General features: G+C 56.2%; 1 protein-coding gene across 1 annotated transcript; it reads right to left on the bottom strand.

The window, feature by feature from the left end:
* Positions 1-2,296: 2,296 nt before the first annotated feature.
* LOC115385442 (solute carrier family 35 member F2-like) lies at positions 2,297-16,388 on the bottom strand. The gene is made up of 9 exons (XM_030087439.1): positions 16,291-16,388; positions 13,859-14,034; positions 13,474-13,601; positions 9,545-9,704; positions 9,161-9,317; positions 9,020-9,072; positions 7,263-7,417; positions 5,921-6,120; positions 2,297-2,444 (listed from the first exon to the last, which is right to left on the bottom strand). Exons 1-9 carry the CDS (start codon positions 16,386-16,388, stop codon positions 2,297-2,299), a joined length of 1,275 nt encoding a protein of 424 aa, XP_029943299.1.
* Positions 16,389-17,201: the final 813 nt, after the last annotated feature.

The raw sequence follows: 17,201 nt of genomic DNA, 5'->3' as shown, positions 1-17,201 counted from the left end.
ATGGGAGCTGCTACAGACAAAAAGGAAAAAACAAGTGGCAGCTCCTCAATTTTATCTCAGGGGAAGACAAGATCAATCAATCAATCAAATTTTATTTGTATAGCCCTTTACACACAAAAAGTGTCCAAAGTGCTTTACAGTGAGATAAAAGCAATAAAATCATAACAACTAAAACAATTAAAACAGATGGTACAAATTGAAATTTTGTCCAAGATCAATTAAAAGGAGCTATGAAAATAAAAACAGATAAAATGCAATTGAAGCAAAGAGCCACTGTGCTGCTGAGAGTTAAATGCCAGCCTGAACAGATGAGTTTTAAGCCTGGATTTCAAAAGGCCCAGGTCAGTGATGGTTGGCATGTCGGGGGGGCAGTTTGTTCCAGAGTCTGGGCCCAGCAACAGAAAACGCCCGATCTCCCCGGTGTTTGTATCGGGCTCCAGGGACTTCCTGCAGAGCTGGTCTGAGGACCTCTAAGTCCTGTTTAAACTGCCAACTTTGAGAAGCTCTGTCAGGTCGGGGGAGCAAGGCCATTAAGCGCTTTTAAAACAAAAAGTAAGAGTTTAAAATCGACTGAAAGAAAGTGGAAGCCAATGCAGTGATAGAAGAACCGGGGTGATGTGCTGACGGCGAGGCGTGTCTGTGAGGGAGCGAGCTGCAGCGGTTTGCAGCAGCTGGAGGCGATTCAGGCGAGACGGGGACGCTCCGATGTGAAGGGCGTTACAGTCGTCTGTTCTGGAGCTGACAGAAGCAGGATTGTCTTTTCCAGGTCAGAGCGGTTTAAAAATAGCTTCACCTTGGCTAGGAGGCGCAGCTGATAAAAACCCGCTCGGACCACGCTGTCACTCTGTTTGTCAGATCTGTCAGAAAGAACACCGAGATTTCTTACAGTGGGTTTAAAATGATCAGACATCACACCAAAGTCTCCAGGCAAGGAGTCGCCAGATAAGATGCAGTCTGTTTTTGCTTCATCAAGATGAAGGAAATTCTGACAAAACCGCCGTTTAATGTCAGACATGCAGCCCATCACTGGTTTGACAGCATCACTCCTATGTGAGGACACAGGCAGATAAACTTGCAGGTCATCTGCATAACAGTGAAATGATCATTTGTGATTCGCAATTATTGATCCCAAAGGCAGCATGTAGACAGAAAACAAAATAGGACCCAAAATAGAGCAGATGGCGATTTATGTCAGCAGGAGGAACAAGGTGGAGGGCAGAGGAGGACAGGACGTCAAGGAAGTGTGGCAGGTCAACCTCACATCCACACTCTGGCTCCAAGACCAGTTTTTAAAGAAAGCAATGATGTAAATGCTCTTAAAGAGGTTTGGTGTTTAAGGACATTCTGTGCTGTTTGGAAAACAACGAACTTTGTTTTGCTCATTTTTTAATCTGATGAGATGATTTTTTTTTTTTACAAAAAAAAAGAAAAAGTCTGGCACACACTGTACCACTGAAAACTGTGTAAATAAAAGTGTGTTTTAAAAATCAAAATCTCTCTCTCTCCCTCTCTCTCTCTCCCCTCTCTCCATCTCTCTCAGAATCAGAATCAGAATAGTCTTTATTGTCATCGCAACAAGTTACCGAAGTTACAAGTTACAATGAAATGACTTGGGTTTTAAAGACGCCCAGGCAGCCAATCACGGCGCTCCGTCTTGAAAAAGAAACAGAGTTAAAGAAACTCAGACAGAAATTGGGGTGGGTGGGCAGTCCGGCGCTTGGTGGGTTCTGCTTCGCAGTGGTGGGAAGGGCCGACATCGAAGGATCAAAAAGCGAAAAAAAAAAAAAAAAAAAAAAAAAAAGAAATTGGGGTGGGGGGGGGGGGGGGGAAAAAAAAAAGGTAGGTCAGTCCAGATCACGATTCCAAAAGGGAGTCGTGATTAGAAGTGAGAAGTGAGAGACCAAAAAAGAGCCAACCTGAGCACAAACGCAGCGAGACACGTGAGACACGCTGCTATCAGACTAACAGATCAGCGGTCGCAGCTTCATCATCAGCAACTCGTCTTCACCACTAGGGGGCAGCAGCACAGTTGTCGGGGGGGGGGGGGGGGGGGTGATACACTGAGGAACACCAGCTGAAAGTTAGTCCACTGATGAAGCAGAACTGCAGCGTTGTTTTACAGAGTTTTATTCTCTAATGGTAATAGAATCACCACAAGCAAAATGAAATGAAAGAGTTAAAAGTCTTTAAAAGGGGAAAATATAAAAGATACAAAAGTCCATAAGAAAAAAGGAATTAAAAAAAAAGATAAGTCTTTAAATAAAAAGTAAAACCAAACGGTCCCGCTCAGGCGGCCTCAGAGGGTCACGTGGGGCTTGTTCCTGTTCCGTGATTCGTCCGCCGTCAGCTTCTGACCTGCGGCTGCTTCCGGGTCGGCGTGGCTCCCTGGACCCGGAGCGGAGCTGCTGGGGAGAGGAGGACAGGAGACCACCCTCAGATCTGTCCTACAGAGTCCCACAGAACCACACGGCGCTCTCGGCGTTCACGTTCCTTGAACTTATCCTTCACCGAGCGTTGACAGTCTCCTCCTCGGTCTCCCTGTATCCCCACAGCCTGCTGCGTGCTGCTGCAGCTCCTCCTGACCAGCCTCTGCTGCTCTGCTGCTCTGCTGCTCTGCTGCTGTCCCAGGCCAGCCGTCCTGCTGGCGAGCCGACCTACCTCCCTCCCTCCCTTCCTCCCTTCCTCCATTCCTCCCTCCCTCCCTCCCTGCCTTCCTCCGTCCCTCCCTCCCTCCGTCCCTCCCTCCCTGCCTTCCCTCCGTCCCTCCCTCCCTCCTCCCGCCCTCCCTCCCTCCCTCCCTCCCTCCGTCCCTCCCTCCCTCCTCCCTTCCTTCCTCCTCCTCCCCCCCCTCCTTCCTCCCTTCCTTCCCCTCCCTCCCTCCCTCCCTCCTCCCTCGCTTCCTTCCTCCCTTCTTTCCCCCTCCCTCCCTCCCTTCCTCCCTGCCTTCCTTCCTCCCTCCCTTCCTCCTCCCTCCCTCCCCTGCCTCCCTCCCTTCCTCCCTGCCTTCCTTCCTCCCTCGCTCCCTCCCTCCCTCCCGTCCTTCCTCCCTCCCTCCCTCCGTCCCTCCCTGCCTCCCTCCCCCCCTCCCTTCCTTCCTTCCTCCCTTCCTTCCTTCCTCCCCTCCCTCCCTTCCTCCCTGCCTTCTTTTTCCTTCCTCCCTCCCTCCCTCCCTTCCTCCTTCCTCCCTTCCTTCCTTCCTCCCTTCCTCCCTGCCTTCTTTTCTTCCTCCCTCCCTTCCTCCCTGCCTTCCTCCTCCCTCCCTTCCTCCCTCCCTCCCTCCCTCCCTTCCTCCCTCCCTCCCTCCCTCCCTCCCTCCCTCCCTTCCTCCCTGCCTTCCTCCCTCCCTCCCTCCCTCCTTCCTCCTTCCTCCTCCCTTCCTTACTTCCTCCCTTCCTCCCTGCCTTCTTTTCTTCCTTCCTCCCTTCCTCCCTCCCTCCCTCCGTCCCTGCCTTCCTCCCTCCCTCCCCCCCCCCCCCCCCCCCCCCCCCCCCCCCCGCGCTGCCCCGTGCGTCCTCTGTTGTCTCCCCCTCCACACCGGTCCAAACCTCCCTTTAAGCTGCACACCGTGGCTGAATTATGCAGTCAGGACTTTTGGGGAATGGGGGTGTGTCCAGTCAGTTGTCTCCAGTCCACAGCATGCACCGTCCACACATTCCACACCAAGCAAACATATAAAACCAATAAAAAGGTCTCAAACAACACTCCATGAAACTCTATTAGATAAAGAAAAAAGAAGCACACATATAAAACAAGCAGTATTGCATCAGTGGCTGGGATCTCCCCGACACAGTGTGGTGGAGACGCTGAGAGTGAGGGGGGGGGGGGGGGCATTTCAGCTCATCAGTCCATGCAGTGTGTGTGGTTTGGCCCGCCTCCTCAGATGGTCGCTGCTGGACGGCCTTGAACGAAGCGGTCCAGAGGTGAAGTTGGGTTGCAGCTGGGAGAGAGAGAGGGAGGGTAGAGAGAGCAATCAATATGTCCTTGAATCTTCAGGAGAAGTTTGGTCTTCCAGGGTTCCAGACGTGATCAGAAGTGATCTTGTTTGTTTCTCCCTGGACGTCTTTTGTGGCGGCGGTCTTCTAATCCTCCAGAGGATCAGGTCGCAGCACCGGCCAATCAGCAGCAGGCGATCATCATGAATCTGAAAATGTAATCATCACAATGACCTGGACGGACAGGGGCCAGGCATGTGACCCCCTCCACTCCCCCAGGCGTCCATCACGTACCCAGCATGCCGAGCCCCGTCCGGACCGGCAGGATCCTGCTCCGCTGCTCTTTGTAGAGAAACTCCTGTCAGCTGTGTAGAGAGACCAGCTGATCAGCTCCAGGCTGATGTTGGCTTTGCATTCCTTTGCTGGCTCTCAGAGGAGGCGGACGCTTTTTCTATCGCTCCCTGTTTGCTTCTCTCTCCCTCTCTCTCTCCCTCTCTCTCTCCCTCTCTCTCTCCCTCTCTCTCTCTCCCTCTCTCTCCTCTGACATTTATCTGTCAGTAGATGTAGAAATATTAACAGTTACAAATCTCATCTGTTTTGTCTGATAGACCAGAGGACACACATGGAGACCAGAGGACACACATGGAGACCAGAGGACACACATGGAGACCAGAGGAGACACATGGAGACCAGAGGACACACATGGAGACCAGAGGAGACACATGGAGACCAGAGGACACACATGGAGACCAGAGGACACACATGGAGACCAGAGGACACACATGGAGACCAGAGGAGACACATGGAGACCAGAGGACACACATGGAGACCAGAGGAGACACATGGAGACCAGAGGACACACATGGAGACCAGAGGAGACACATGGAGACCAGAGGACACACATGGAGACCAGAGGAGACACATGGAGACCAGAGGACACACATGGAGACCAGAGGAGACACATGGAGACCAGAGGAGACACATGGAGACCAGAGGACACACATGGAGACCAGAGGAGACACATGGAGACCAGAGGACACACATGGAGACCAGAGGAGACACATGGAGACCAGAGGACACACATGGAGACCAGAGGACACACATGGAGACGAGAGGAGACACATGGAGACCAGAGGACACACATGGAGACCAGAGGAGACACATGGAGACCAGAGGACACACGTGGAGACCAGAGGACACACATGGAGACCAGAGGACACACATGGAGACCAGAGGAGACACATGGAGACCAGAGGAGACACATGGAGACGAGAGGAGACACATGGAGACCAGAGGACACACATGGAGACCAGAGGAGACACATGGAGACGAGAGGACACACATGGAGACCAGAGGAGACACATGGAGACAAGAGGACACACATGGAGACCAGAGGAGACACATGGAGACCAGAGGAGACACATGGAGACCAGAGGAGACACATGGAGACGAGAGGAGACACATGGAGACCAGAGGACACACATGGAGACCAGAGGAGACACATGGAGACCAGAGGAGACACATGGAGACCAGAGGAGACACATGGAGACCAGAGGACACACATGGAGACCAGAGGAGACACATGGAGACCAGAGGACACACATGGAGACCAGAGGACACACATGGAGACCAGGCCCTTGGAGTTGTGCGGTGTGTGAATGGTCCCTTGTGTCTGGTTGAGCAGGTGATGGTGAAGGGGTGAAGGGGTGAAGGGGTGAAGGGGTGAAGGGGTGAAGGGACTCGTCCCTGCTCAGAATGTAGTGAAGCTTCGGAGAACCGTCCTCCTTCTACGGTTCGTCTTTATTTAATCATGGACTCTGACAGACAAACAAAACATCCGTTTTTCACAAGATAAAACAAACTCTCAGTTTCCGCTGTGGCTCCAGCCCCCCCCCCCCCCCGCCCCGCCCCCCAGGAAGCTTCAGGGTTCAGTCCAGAGAAGTTGACCTGTGACCTTTGTCCTCCCCTGGCTCCTCCTGCTGCCTCACAGTCTGGTGTCTTTCCCCCTCTGCTCCCTTTCACCCTGCTCTCCATCCTCCCGTCCGTCCCCGGCCCCCCCCTCCTCACACAGGGAGGACGGGGGGGAGGACGGGGGGGAGGAGGGGGGGGCGGCGGGCGTGGGCACGGCGTTGAAGGCGATGAAGCCGATGAGGATGACCACGAGAGAGAGCAGGTAGAGTCCAGAGAACTGGGGAGAACACAGAGAGATGAGTGAGTGAATGACCGCTGACGCCTGGGGGGGAGGAGCCTGGGGGTGGGGGAGGAGCCTGGGAGGGGGAGGAGCCTGGGGGTGAGGGAGGAGCCTGGGAGGGGGAGGAGCCTGGGGTGGGGGAGGAGCCTGGGAGGGGGAGGGGCCTGGGAAGGTGGGGGAGGAGCCTGGGAAGGTGGGGAAGGAGCCTGGGAGGGGGAGGAGCCTGGGGTGGGCGAGGAGCCTGGGAAGGTGGGGGAGGAGCCTGGGAGGGGGAGGAGCCTGGGGTGGGGGAGGAGCCTGGGGGTGGGGGAGGAGCCTGGGAAGGTGGGGGAGGAGCCTGGGAGGGGGAGGAGCCTGGGGTGGGGGAGGAGCCTGGGGGTGGGGGAGGAGCCTGGGGTGGGGGAGGAGCCTGGGAAGGTGGGGGAGGAGCCTGGGGTGAGAGAGGAGGCTGGGAAGGTGGGGGAGGAGCCTGGGGTGGGGGAGGAGCCTGGGAAGGTGGGGGAGGAGCCTGGGGTGAGAGAGGAGCCTGGGGGTGGGGGAGGAGCCTGGGGTGGGGGAGGAGCCTGGGAAGGTGGGGGAGGAGCCTGGGGTGAGAGAGGAGCCTGGGGGTGGGGGAGGAGCCTGGGGTGGGGGAGGAGCCTGGGAAGGTGGGGGAGGAGCCTGGGGGTGGGGGAGGAGCCTGGGAAGGTGGGGGAGGAGCCTGAGGTGGGGGAGGAGCCTGGGAATGTGGGGGAGGAGCCTGGTAGGTGGGGGAGGAGCCTGGGAGGGGGAGGTGTGGGGTGGAGGGAGGAGTCTGGGAGGTGAGGGAAGGAGCCATTAAAGTGGGAGGAGCCTGTATGCTGTGAGGGACCTGGGAGGGGCGTGGGGGCAATCCATGGGGAGATTTGTGGGCAGAGAAGGAAATGAGGTGAGAGCTGGAGATCTGCTGCCGGGATGGTCGACGTTGAATTTGGTTGGCGGCTGCTGGAACGTGAAAAAGACGTCTTGAGTGTCCAGACCCTCCAATGACGTTATACCCAGACCGGAGACCCTGCCTGCCAGTGGTTCCTGGCTACAGGCGGGGGATCGGTGAGGCGACGGGGCGAACCACTGCTCCACTGAGCCCACTTGCGGTGGGGGTCTGGTTCTCTGGTTCTCACGTTGTACTGGAAGAGGAAGATCCCACAGAAGAGGCTGAAGATGTCGGCGGTCAGCAGGGACAGGTTGACGGACGTGGCGCTGGTCCTCTGGATGACGACGGGCATGCAGCTGTACAGGCCGTACATGCACAAGGCGTAGGCGGAGAACAGGAGTCCTGCCGGGAGGGAGGACACTGTTACCCAGCATCCTCCAGCCTCTCAGGGTGGAGAGCGGAGCTGCTCGTCAGACACCGTTTCACTTTGTGAAGGACTCTTCTGACGAGCAGCTCTGATCAAACCACAACAGAGAGGAAACGCACAACGCCGCATTTCCCTCCGAGACCAGAGTACTGAGTACTGCCCCACTCCCCCCAGAGTACTGAGTACTGCCCCACTCCCCCCAGAGTACTGAGTACTGCCCCACTCCCCCCAGAGTACTGCCCCACTCCCCCCAGAGTACTGAGTACTGCCCCACTCCCCCCAGAGTACTGAGTACTGCCCCACTCCCCCCAGAGTACTGCCCCACTCCCCCCAGAGTACTGCCCCACTCCCCCCAGAGTACTGAGTACTGCCCCACTCCCCCCAGAGTACTGAGTACTGACCCACTCCCCCCAGAATACTGCCCCACTCCCCCCAGAGTACTGAGTACTGACCCACTCCCCCCAGAGTACTGAGTACTGACCCACTCCCCCCAGAATACTGCCCCACTCCCCCCAGAGTACTGAGTACTGCCCCACTCCCCCCAGAGTACTGAGTACTGCCCCACTCCCCCAGAGTACTGCCCCACTCCCCCCAGAGTACTGAGTACTGCCCCACTCCCCCCAGAGTACTGAGTACTGCCCCACTCCCCCCAGAGTACTGCCCCACTCCCCCCAGAGTACTGCCCCACTCCCCCCAGAGTACTGAGTACTGCCCCACTCCCCCCAGAGTACTGAGTACTGACCCACTCCCCCCAGAATACTGCCCCACTCCCCCCAGAGTACTGAGTACTGACCCACTCCCCCCAGAGTACTGAGTACTGACCCACTCCCCCCAGAATACTGCCCCACTCCCCCCAGAGTACTGAGTACTGCCCCACTCCCCCCAGAGTACTGAGTACTGCCCCACTCCCCCCAGAGTACTGCCCCACTCCCCCCAGAGTACTGCCCCACTCCCCCCAGAGTACTGAGTACTGACCCACTCCCCCCAGAGTACTGAGTACTGACCCACTCCCCCCAGAATACTGCCCCACTCCCCCCAGAGTACTGAGTACTGACCCACTCCCCCCAGAGTACTGAGTACTGACCCACTCCCCCCAGAATACTGCCCCACTCCCCCAGAGTACTGAGTACTGACCCACTCCCCCCAGAGTACTGAGTACTGCCCCACTCCCCCCAGAGTACTGAGTACTGCCCCACTCCCTCCAGAGTACTGAGTACTGCCCCACTCCCCCCAGAGTACTGCCCCACTCCCCCCAGAGTACTGAGTACTGACCCACTCCCCCCAGAATACTGCCCCACTCCCCCCAGAGTACTGAGTACTGACCCACTCCCCCCAGAGTACTGAGTACTGACCCACTCCCCCCAGAATACTGCCCCACTCCCCCCAGAGTACTGAGTACTGACCCACTCCCCCCAGAGTACTGAGTACTGCCCCACTCCCCCCAGAGTACTGAGTACTGCCCCACTCCCTCCAGAGTACTGAGTACTGCCCCACTCCCCCCAGAGTACTGAGTACTGCCCCACTCCCCCCAGAGTACTGAGTACTGCCCCACTCCCTCCAGAGTACTGAGTACTGACCCACTTCCCAGCTCCAGACGATGGCGGAGATTTCCTGACGTTCCAGGACGACCCTGAATCAGACGTACAGAGATGATCCGGGGTCAAGACTCTGCCGGGAGCCAGCAGCTCCCCCACATCTGGACAGAGCCACTCACTCACATCTGGACGGAGCTGATGATGGCGCCGAACAGGCCCACCATGCCCAGGAACTCCTCCCTGCTCAGGTTCTTCACCGTGTACTCCTGACTCACGTTGGACACGGCGTACAGCGTCGCGCTGAGCAGCACCAAACCGTCCCCCAGTAAGATGTTGGAGCCTGAGCAGAGGACACAGGACACCCGTTGGTGGTCTCCGAGAAAATCTGGATCTCACTTGAGAAAAGATGAGCTGTGAAAGAGCGAGGTTCACCAGCCCTAAAGTGAGCGAGTCAGTGAGGCTGAGCAGGGAGAGGCAGCTGGTCCTCGTTCAGTCAGCTGGTCAGCCACATCACTGCTGAACACTCTCACTCTCTCAGCTTCAAATGTGACATTAATGAGTGATTACTGGATCCCGGGTCTCTCCCGGCCAGCAGGTCAGCCCCCACCATGGTCCCGACCCCCAGGAGGCAGACGCAGACGGCCAGGTAGTGGACCGGCCTGTATCGGGTCTTTAGAATCCACCAGGACAGCAGCATCAGCACGGGGATCACGAAGGAGTCCAGCATCTGGAGACAAACGTTCAGAGGTGAGCCTGATGGCACGGTGGAGCAGTGGACGGCTCGGTGGCTTCAATCTATCAATCATTCAACATCCATGAATTGGGAATAGTCTCTGCCAGAGTTCCGCAGGGTCAAGTGTTGGTGGAAAATCTCACCCTGAACAGAAATCAAAAGCATCCAGGGTGCTTCCTGTGCAGTTCAGACACAGAGGGGGCTGGTCTCCATGATGGACGCTGTCCTGGAGGACAAATCCCAGCTCCCAAACTGGTACCATCATGGGTAGGGTTCGGGGATTCGGGTCTTTACAGTCTCTCACCTGAATGGTTTGCTAGAATGTCTTGGAGGCTGACCGGTAGTCCTCCTCCATGGCCCCCTGAACTTCTCCCAGACTCCAGGTTTTGCCTCCACAACCGCTCGGGCTGTGGTTCTGCTGGTTCCTGTCAGCTGCTTCTGGAGTCCGAGGAGCCAGAATTCTCAACAGGACTCCCTTATTTCTGGTCTCCACCACCAGGTTCTGGGGTTTCCACCATAGCAGCACCAGAGACCTGGATCCACAGCTCCGAGCAGCTGCCCCGACAGTGGAGGTGGAGAACATGGAGAACATGGAGAACATGGTCCACTGGGACTCCATGTCCCCACCCTCCCTCGGGACATGAGAGAAGCTCTCCTGGAGGTGGGAGTTGAAAACCCTGCTGACAGAGGGTTCCACCAGACGTTCCCAGCACACCCTCACAACTGGTCTGGTTCTGCCGGGTCTGTCCAGGTTCCTCCTCCACCAGTGAATCCAGCTCACCACCAGGTGGAGATCGGTCCACAGCTCTGCTCCTCTCTTCACTCAAGTGTCCAAGACACGAGGTCAGAGGTCAGATGACACAACAACAAAGTCGATCATCGACCTCCGACCTAGGGTGGTCTGGTGCCAGGTGGTCTTATGGACCCCCCTGTGCTGGAACCAGGGCCGGCGCGGGCTTCTCAGGCGCCCTGGGCAAGGCCGACACGAGCGCCCCGTGGTAGTGTGGTAGTGGCGAGCGAAGCCAAGCAGTGCGCTGCTCAAACGGGCCGTCACAGTGGCGCACCCTGGGTGGCACACCTCACAGCCTGAGGCGCCCTGGGCAGGTGCCCCGGATGCCCAGCCTAATCGCCGGCCCTGGCTGGAACACGGTGTTCATTATGGACAAACTGTGACTAGCACAGAAGTCCAATAACAGAACACCACTGGGTTCCGATCAGGGAGGCCGTGCATCCCAGTCCCCCTTCCAGGTCTTACTGTCTCTGCCCACGTGGGCCTTGAAGTCCCCCAGTAGAACAATGGAGTCTCCTGATGGAGCACTGTCCAGTCCCCCTCCCAGGGACTCCAGGAAGGCCGGGTACTCTGCACTGCTGTTCGGCCCGTAAGCCCAGACAACAGTGAGGTACCTGTCCCCAACTCGAAGGACCAGGGACCAGACCGTCTGGCGGCTGAGCTGTGGGGGTGTAAGCAGACCCACAACAGACAGCCGCCTGTCACCACGGCAACGCCAGAGAAGTGGCCCGGCCACCGGCCCCACCCTCAGGCCTGGCTGGGTGGGCCCAGCTGTGCCGTACCAGGCCCTGCTGCGTTCCTTGCTATTACTCTTCATTGGGCTTGGGAGCTGCTCTTTGTCTGGCCCCTCATCCTGGAGCTGTTTGCCATGGCAGACCCTAACGGGGGCTTAAAGAACCAGACAGATCATGTGGGCACTCAAAGTCCCCCACCCAGTAAAGGTGGCAGCTGAGGGGGAAGCCGTCCGGTCTCTGTGTGACCGGAGTAGGAGTTTGGTTCACACTGAAGGCAGTAAGTCAGACCTGGTCCTGATGCGTGCTGGACTTCAGCAAAGTGAACTTTGGCACCGGTTCTGATCAATATTTTTATGGACAGAATTTGGAGGTGCAGCCAGGAGCCTGATCCAAGTAGAGGAGCTCCAGTATCTCTGGGTTTTGTTCTTGGGTGGAGGAAGGATGGAGGTGACTGACAGGAGGGTGGAGCAGCAGCTGCAGTGATCAGCGGTGGTTTGGGTCCGTCATGGTGAAGAAGGAGCATTCACCGGTCAGTCTACGTTCTCCCCTCACCTCTGGTCCTGAGTCTGGGTCAGAACCTGCAGGACCAGATCCAGATACAAGCGGCTGAAATGAGCTTCCTCTGTAGGGGGGCTGGGCTCCCTTAGAGACAGGGGGAGGAGCTACGTCACCAGGGAGGAGCTACGTCATCAGGGGAGGAGCTACGTCACCAGGGGAGGAGCAAAATCACCAGGGGAGGAGCTATGTCACCAGGGGGAGGAGCTACATTACCAGGGGGAGGGGCTACGTCACCAGGGGGACGAGATACGTCACCAGGGGAGGAGCTACGTCACCAGAGGGAGGAGCTACATTACCAGGGGAGGAGATACGTCACAAGGGGAGGAGCTACGTCACCAGAGGGAGGAGCTACGTCACAAGGGGAGGAGCTACGTCACCAGGGGAGGAGCTACATTACCAGGGGAGGGGCTACGTCACCAGGGGGAGGAGCTACGTCACCAGGGGGAGGAGCTACATTACCAGGGGGAGGAGCTACGTCACCAGGGGGAGGAGCTTCATTACCGGGGAGGAGCTACGTCACCAGAGGGAGGAGCTACGTCACCAGGGGAGGAGCTACATTACCAGGGGGAGGAGCTACGTCACCAGGGGAGGAGCTACATTACCAGGGGAGGAGCTACGTCACCAAGGAGGAGCTCGGAGTAGAGCTACTACTCCTCCACATGGAGAAGAGCAGTGAGGAGGCTCAGCTCTTTAGGATGGAACCTCCTTGACGCCTCCCTGGGGACGAGTTCTGGACATGTCCCCACCGGGACGAGGACCTGGAAGCTCTGGAGGGACTATGTCTCTAGGCTGGACTCTTCCTCCAGGAATTCTGAAGACAGGAAGTCTGGGGAGAGGAGGTCTGGAGACAGGAAGTCTGGAGACAGGAAGTCTGGAGACAGGAATTCTGGGGAGAGGAGGTCTGGAGACAGGAGGTCTGGAGACAGGAAGTCTGGAGACCGAAGGTCTGGAGACAGGAGGTCTGGAGACAGGAAGTCTGGAGACAGGAGGTCTGGAGATGCGAGGTCTGGAGACAGGAAGTCTGGAGACGGGAAGTCTGGAGACGGGAAGTCTGGAGACAGGAGGTCTGGAGACGCGAGGTCTGGAGACAGGAAGTCTGCAGACCGGAAGTCTGGAGACAGGAAGTCTGCAGACGGGAAGTCTGGAGACAGGAGGTCTGGATACAGGAGGTCTGGAGACAGGAGGTCTGGAGACAGGAGGTCTGGAGACAGGAGGTCTGGGGACAGGAGGTCTGGGGACAGGAGGTCTGGAGACAGGAGGTCTGGAGACAGGAGGTCTGGAGACAGAAAGTCTGGAGACAGGAGGTCTGGAGACAGGAGGTCTGGGGACAGGAGGTCTGGAGACAGGAGGTCTGGGGACAGGAGGTCTGGAGACAGGAGGTCTGGAGACAGGAGGTCTGGAGACAGGAGGTCTGGGGACAGGAGGTCTGGAGACAGGAGGTCTGGAGACAGGAGGTCTGGGGACAGGAGGTCTGGAGACAGGAGGTCTGGGGACAGGAGGTCTGGAGACAGGAGGTCTGGGGACAGGAGGTCTGGAGACAGGAGGTCTGGAGACAGGAGGTCTGGAGACAGGAAGTCTGGACATCCCTGCTCAGACTGCTGTGACCCGGTCCCTGCGACCCGGTCCTGGATAGGCGGTGGAAGATGGAGGGACGGTGTGAGACGTGTCCTGCTGTCCTCACCTGCACGCTGGTGATGGTGGTGTACTGGTAGGCCTTCACCACGGTGTAGTTGGCCTCCACGTCCACCAGGCCCAGCAGCAGGTACTTCCAGCCTCTCCTCTTCAGAATCTGTAAAATGTTTCCGTCCCCTTTGTTTTACAGGGGAGTCCCTCTCAACTCCAGGTCTGACATGTTTGTTTCACCAAGCTTGAAAACACTGAACAATTTCAATGTTACAATTTTTTCTTTAAGGAAGTAAAAATTTATTTAAGGCAAAATGTTTGTAATTCTGCTTTTTTTTCAAATGATTTTTTGAAACGATGCAGAGATTTTCAGCTTTTTTGACAGTAGCAAAGCAGCGAGACGGGTGAGTTGGAGCGCCGTCGCAGTGACGGAGGCGGGGTACCTGTCCTGCAGAGCAGCATGCTGGTGTAGGTGGAGCACAGCAGCAGGTAGTTGAGGAAGCTCTGCAGCATGGGCGTGTCCACCTGGAAGTCTGCTGCCAGGTACTGAGAGCTGATGGCCGTCCCACAGATCAGCACAGCCAGGCCCTGACCCATGACCAGCGTCTTCGCCAGCTGCCTGAAAGACGGGGACGGCGGCGCCACAAACATCTGGATTCAGATCCCGGTCTCGGTCGACACAACCGACACCAAGAAATCATTCATCACAAACGATGAACAGTCAGTGGTTTTCCTGATTCAGCTCGTTTCCCACAACGTGGCTCCTTTCTTTTCAGCTTCATGTCCAGGTTTGATATTCAGACGTCCTGCTTCACTTGCTTCATCCGCAGCGTGCGACACTGGAGACCATTCCAAAGGTGAAACAAAGCCTCTACTCATACCACGAACAAAAGCAGTCCAGAAATGTCCTCTTCATGAGTCTGCACTGGTTGTCTAACAGACAGCTGCATTTCGGGACACGGTCACCAACTCGGCAGCTGACTGAGACACGTGTCACCATGATTTTGTATGATCAGTAAAGTTAAACAGGGAGAGGGCAGTCCTGGACGCTTCAGCAGCTCTCACATGTGGGGCTCCACTGGGCTCTACCTGGGTTCTAGGCTCTATCTGGGTTCTAGGTTCTACCTGGGTTGTAGGTTCTATCTGGGTTCTAGGTTCTACCTGGGTTCTTGGTTCTACTTGGGTTCCAGGTTCTACGTTGGTTCTATCCTGCCTCTCTGGGCTGAACCAGCTCCTTCATGATTTTGAACAGCTGTTTCCGTCGGCTCCCGTCCTCCAGCCTCATGAGACCTTTATTGTTTTACGGTTTTCATGCTTTGCTTTTACGATGCTTTTATAACAGAACATGGCTCGAGCTCCTTCATAACGTGTGAAGTAAAAACAACAGATGGTCACGTTGCTGATCAAGTCAGCCTAAACGCAACAGCCAGACTTGGGTTGAATGCGGCGTTTGTGCCTGGAGCAGGTGAAACCTGGTCAGCTGTTGTAGAGCCGCCTCACAAACGCTGAACGAGAGCTTTGAGTGCGGAGTGTCCCGGTTCCGGTCCCGGTCCCGGTCCCGGTCCTGGTCCCGGTCCCGGCAGACTGCAAATCAACCGAGGAAAACGACAGAGCAGGAGGGCGCCGAGGTGACGAGCTTCAGGTCAACATGACCCAGAAACACTGAGAGTTCCAGCGGATCAGCATTCAGCCACTGGACCTGGACCTGGACCTGGACCTGGACCTGGACCTGGACCTGGACCGAGGCCAGAGGGTCACCGCCCAGAAAGAATGCAGCAGCGTTTCTGAAGAGGAGCTCCTTCAATATCCCGTCCTCTAAAACTGCTGTGACTTTCAGGTCCCACTGTGACCTCTGACCCCTGCGAGCTCCTCAGATGGACTACACTTACATAGCACTTTCACCCTGCACTGACAGAGCCCGAAGCACTTTACACTGCATTATCACATTCACCCATTCTCACACACATTCACACACACATTCACACACCAGAGGAGGCAGCCGCCATGCTCAGTCCGTCCACTGGGGGCAGTTTGGGGTTCAGTGTCTTGCCCAAGGACACTTCAACATGCAGACAGGGGAGACAGGAATCGAACTCACAACCTCCGGATTGCTCCGGACGACCGCTCTTCCCACTGACCCACAGCCGCCCCGAGAGCTGCTGAGTCAGGCTCACTGTGGCCTGACGGCGTCTTCTTTAAAAGCCAGAGTGTGAAGAGGGGCGGAGCGGCTGGTGGTCCACACCGCTCCGCCTGGTCCGGCTGGGTCTGGATCCTGCTGGATCTGGAACCCCCCCCTAGACCGCACACTGACTCTTTGAAAAGAAACCTAAAGATCTACCTTTACAAAGAAGAGCCTGCCATTAAAGCTTCTTCAATCAATCAATCATCAATCAATGTATTTCTGTACAGCCCAGTATCACAACAACAGCTGCCTCAGAGGCTTCCAGATGTTACATTGGTCGGTGAAAATAAAAACAGTGAATAAGCAAAATATTAATATGTCAAATTCACAGTAACGAGACAAAACGAAGCAATCACCGCCTCAGACCCTCACATCCGGCAAGAAAAACCTCCAGAAACCCAGTGGGAGAAGAAGAAATGTTGGGGAGAACCACAGTATGGAGGGATCCCTCTCCCAGGGACGGACAGCTTTGGCAACAGCTAGCATGAGACAATAAGAACTTCTTCTTAAAACTTCTCTCTCCTGTCAGCACTTCAGATTTTAAAATACAACGTGTGTGTGAGACCAATAAATACTATTCTTTTTATTCTTTTACTTTTTCACTGAAAACCTCCAGATTGTTTCATGAAATGCCGTTCGGCTGCAGGTCCAGCACTGATCACAGTAACGTTTGTCGTTCCTCTGAACACTCACCAGGTGAACACGTCCTTGGGGTGGAGCGCTCCGATCCGCTCCAGAAGGCCTCGGGTTCGGTTCTCCTGACTCATGCTGCCGGACCGTTTGGGATCCATCTGGTCATCTGGTCATGGACGAGCCTGACCTGAAGTCTAACTGCCGAGCTGAATGATTAACGCCTCCGGGGCCGAAGGTCGTTCTTATCTGTGTGTCGGCACGTGAAGACGAGAGCGAAGGAAAGAGCGAACGGCCGAAGCCGCGGCCGCCCTGACCTTTGACCCGGCTGATGGGAGGGCCTGCTGGTAGCAGCTGGATCACACATTAGCTGGAAAGGATCATCTGACGGTGTTGGTCGGGTCGCTCTGCTGCTCTGGAATCCCTCCTGGGAGCCGCATGCCTTTCTGTGGAGTTTGCGTGTTCTCTGCGGGAGCTGTCCCCAGGCTGGACCAGACGGGTGGAGGGACATTTTACTCACCTCATATTTCACATCTCTCGATGTCTCTGGGGTCACAGTTCAACACAATACTGAACGATCCATCACAATATGAGACGATACAATGCAGTCCGACATGGCACAGTCCAGGACGACTCCACATGTCCTGATGGACAATATGTCCCCAGAGACATCTTCATCTTGGACAGCTGCCAATGGAAAACAAATCTAAGACACTGTTATCTCTGATGGACGGGGCACTAAATGTGCAGACGGATGTGGCAGGAAGTAAAGACTACATCTTCCTCAGCAGCTGCAGCAGGAATGATCTCTCTCTGAGCAGAGAGCATCCTGATTTGAAATCGATTCAGCTGATCAGCACAGGAACCTGCAGAAACCACTGCACCAACCACTGCACCAACCACTGCAGCAACCACTGCACCAACCACTGCAGCAACCTGCAGCAACCTGCAGCAACCACTGCAGAAACCACTGC

Source organism: Salarias fasciatus, unplaced genomic scaffold (assembly GCF_902148845.1).
Source record: "Salarias fasciatus unplaced genomic scaffold, fSalaFa1.1, whole genome shotgun sequence".
Classification (NCBI taxonomy): domain Eukaryota; kingdom Metazoa; phylum Chordata; class Actinopteri; order Blenniiformes; family Blenniidae; genus Salarias; species Salarias fasciatus.
Note: the sequence above shows the minus strand (reverse complement) of the source record. Positions and strands in the feature narration are given on the sequence as shown.

What these genes read in the sequence shown, in the direction of transcription:
- LOC115385442 (XM_030087439.1), bottom strand. Translation starts at nt 16,388, where the DNA reads ATGGATCCCAAACGGTCCGGCAGCATGAGTCAGGAGAACCGAACCCGA. An exon ending in CGTCTGGAGCTGGGAAGTGG is followed by an intron (nt 7,418 to 9,019) that starts GTCAGTACTCAG and finishes CCCTCCCGGCAG; the next exon opens with GACTCCTGTTCTCCGCCTAC. An exon ending in AGGGGGAAAGACACCAGACT is followed by an intron (nt 2,445 to 5,920) that starts GTGAGGCAGCAG and finishes GGGACTCTGTAG; the next exon opens with GACAGATCTGAGGGTGGTCT.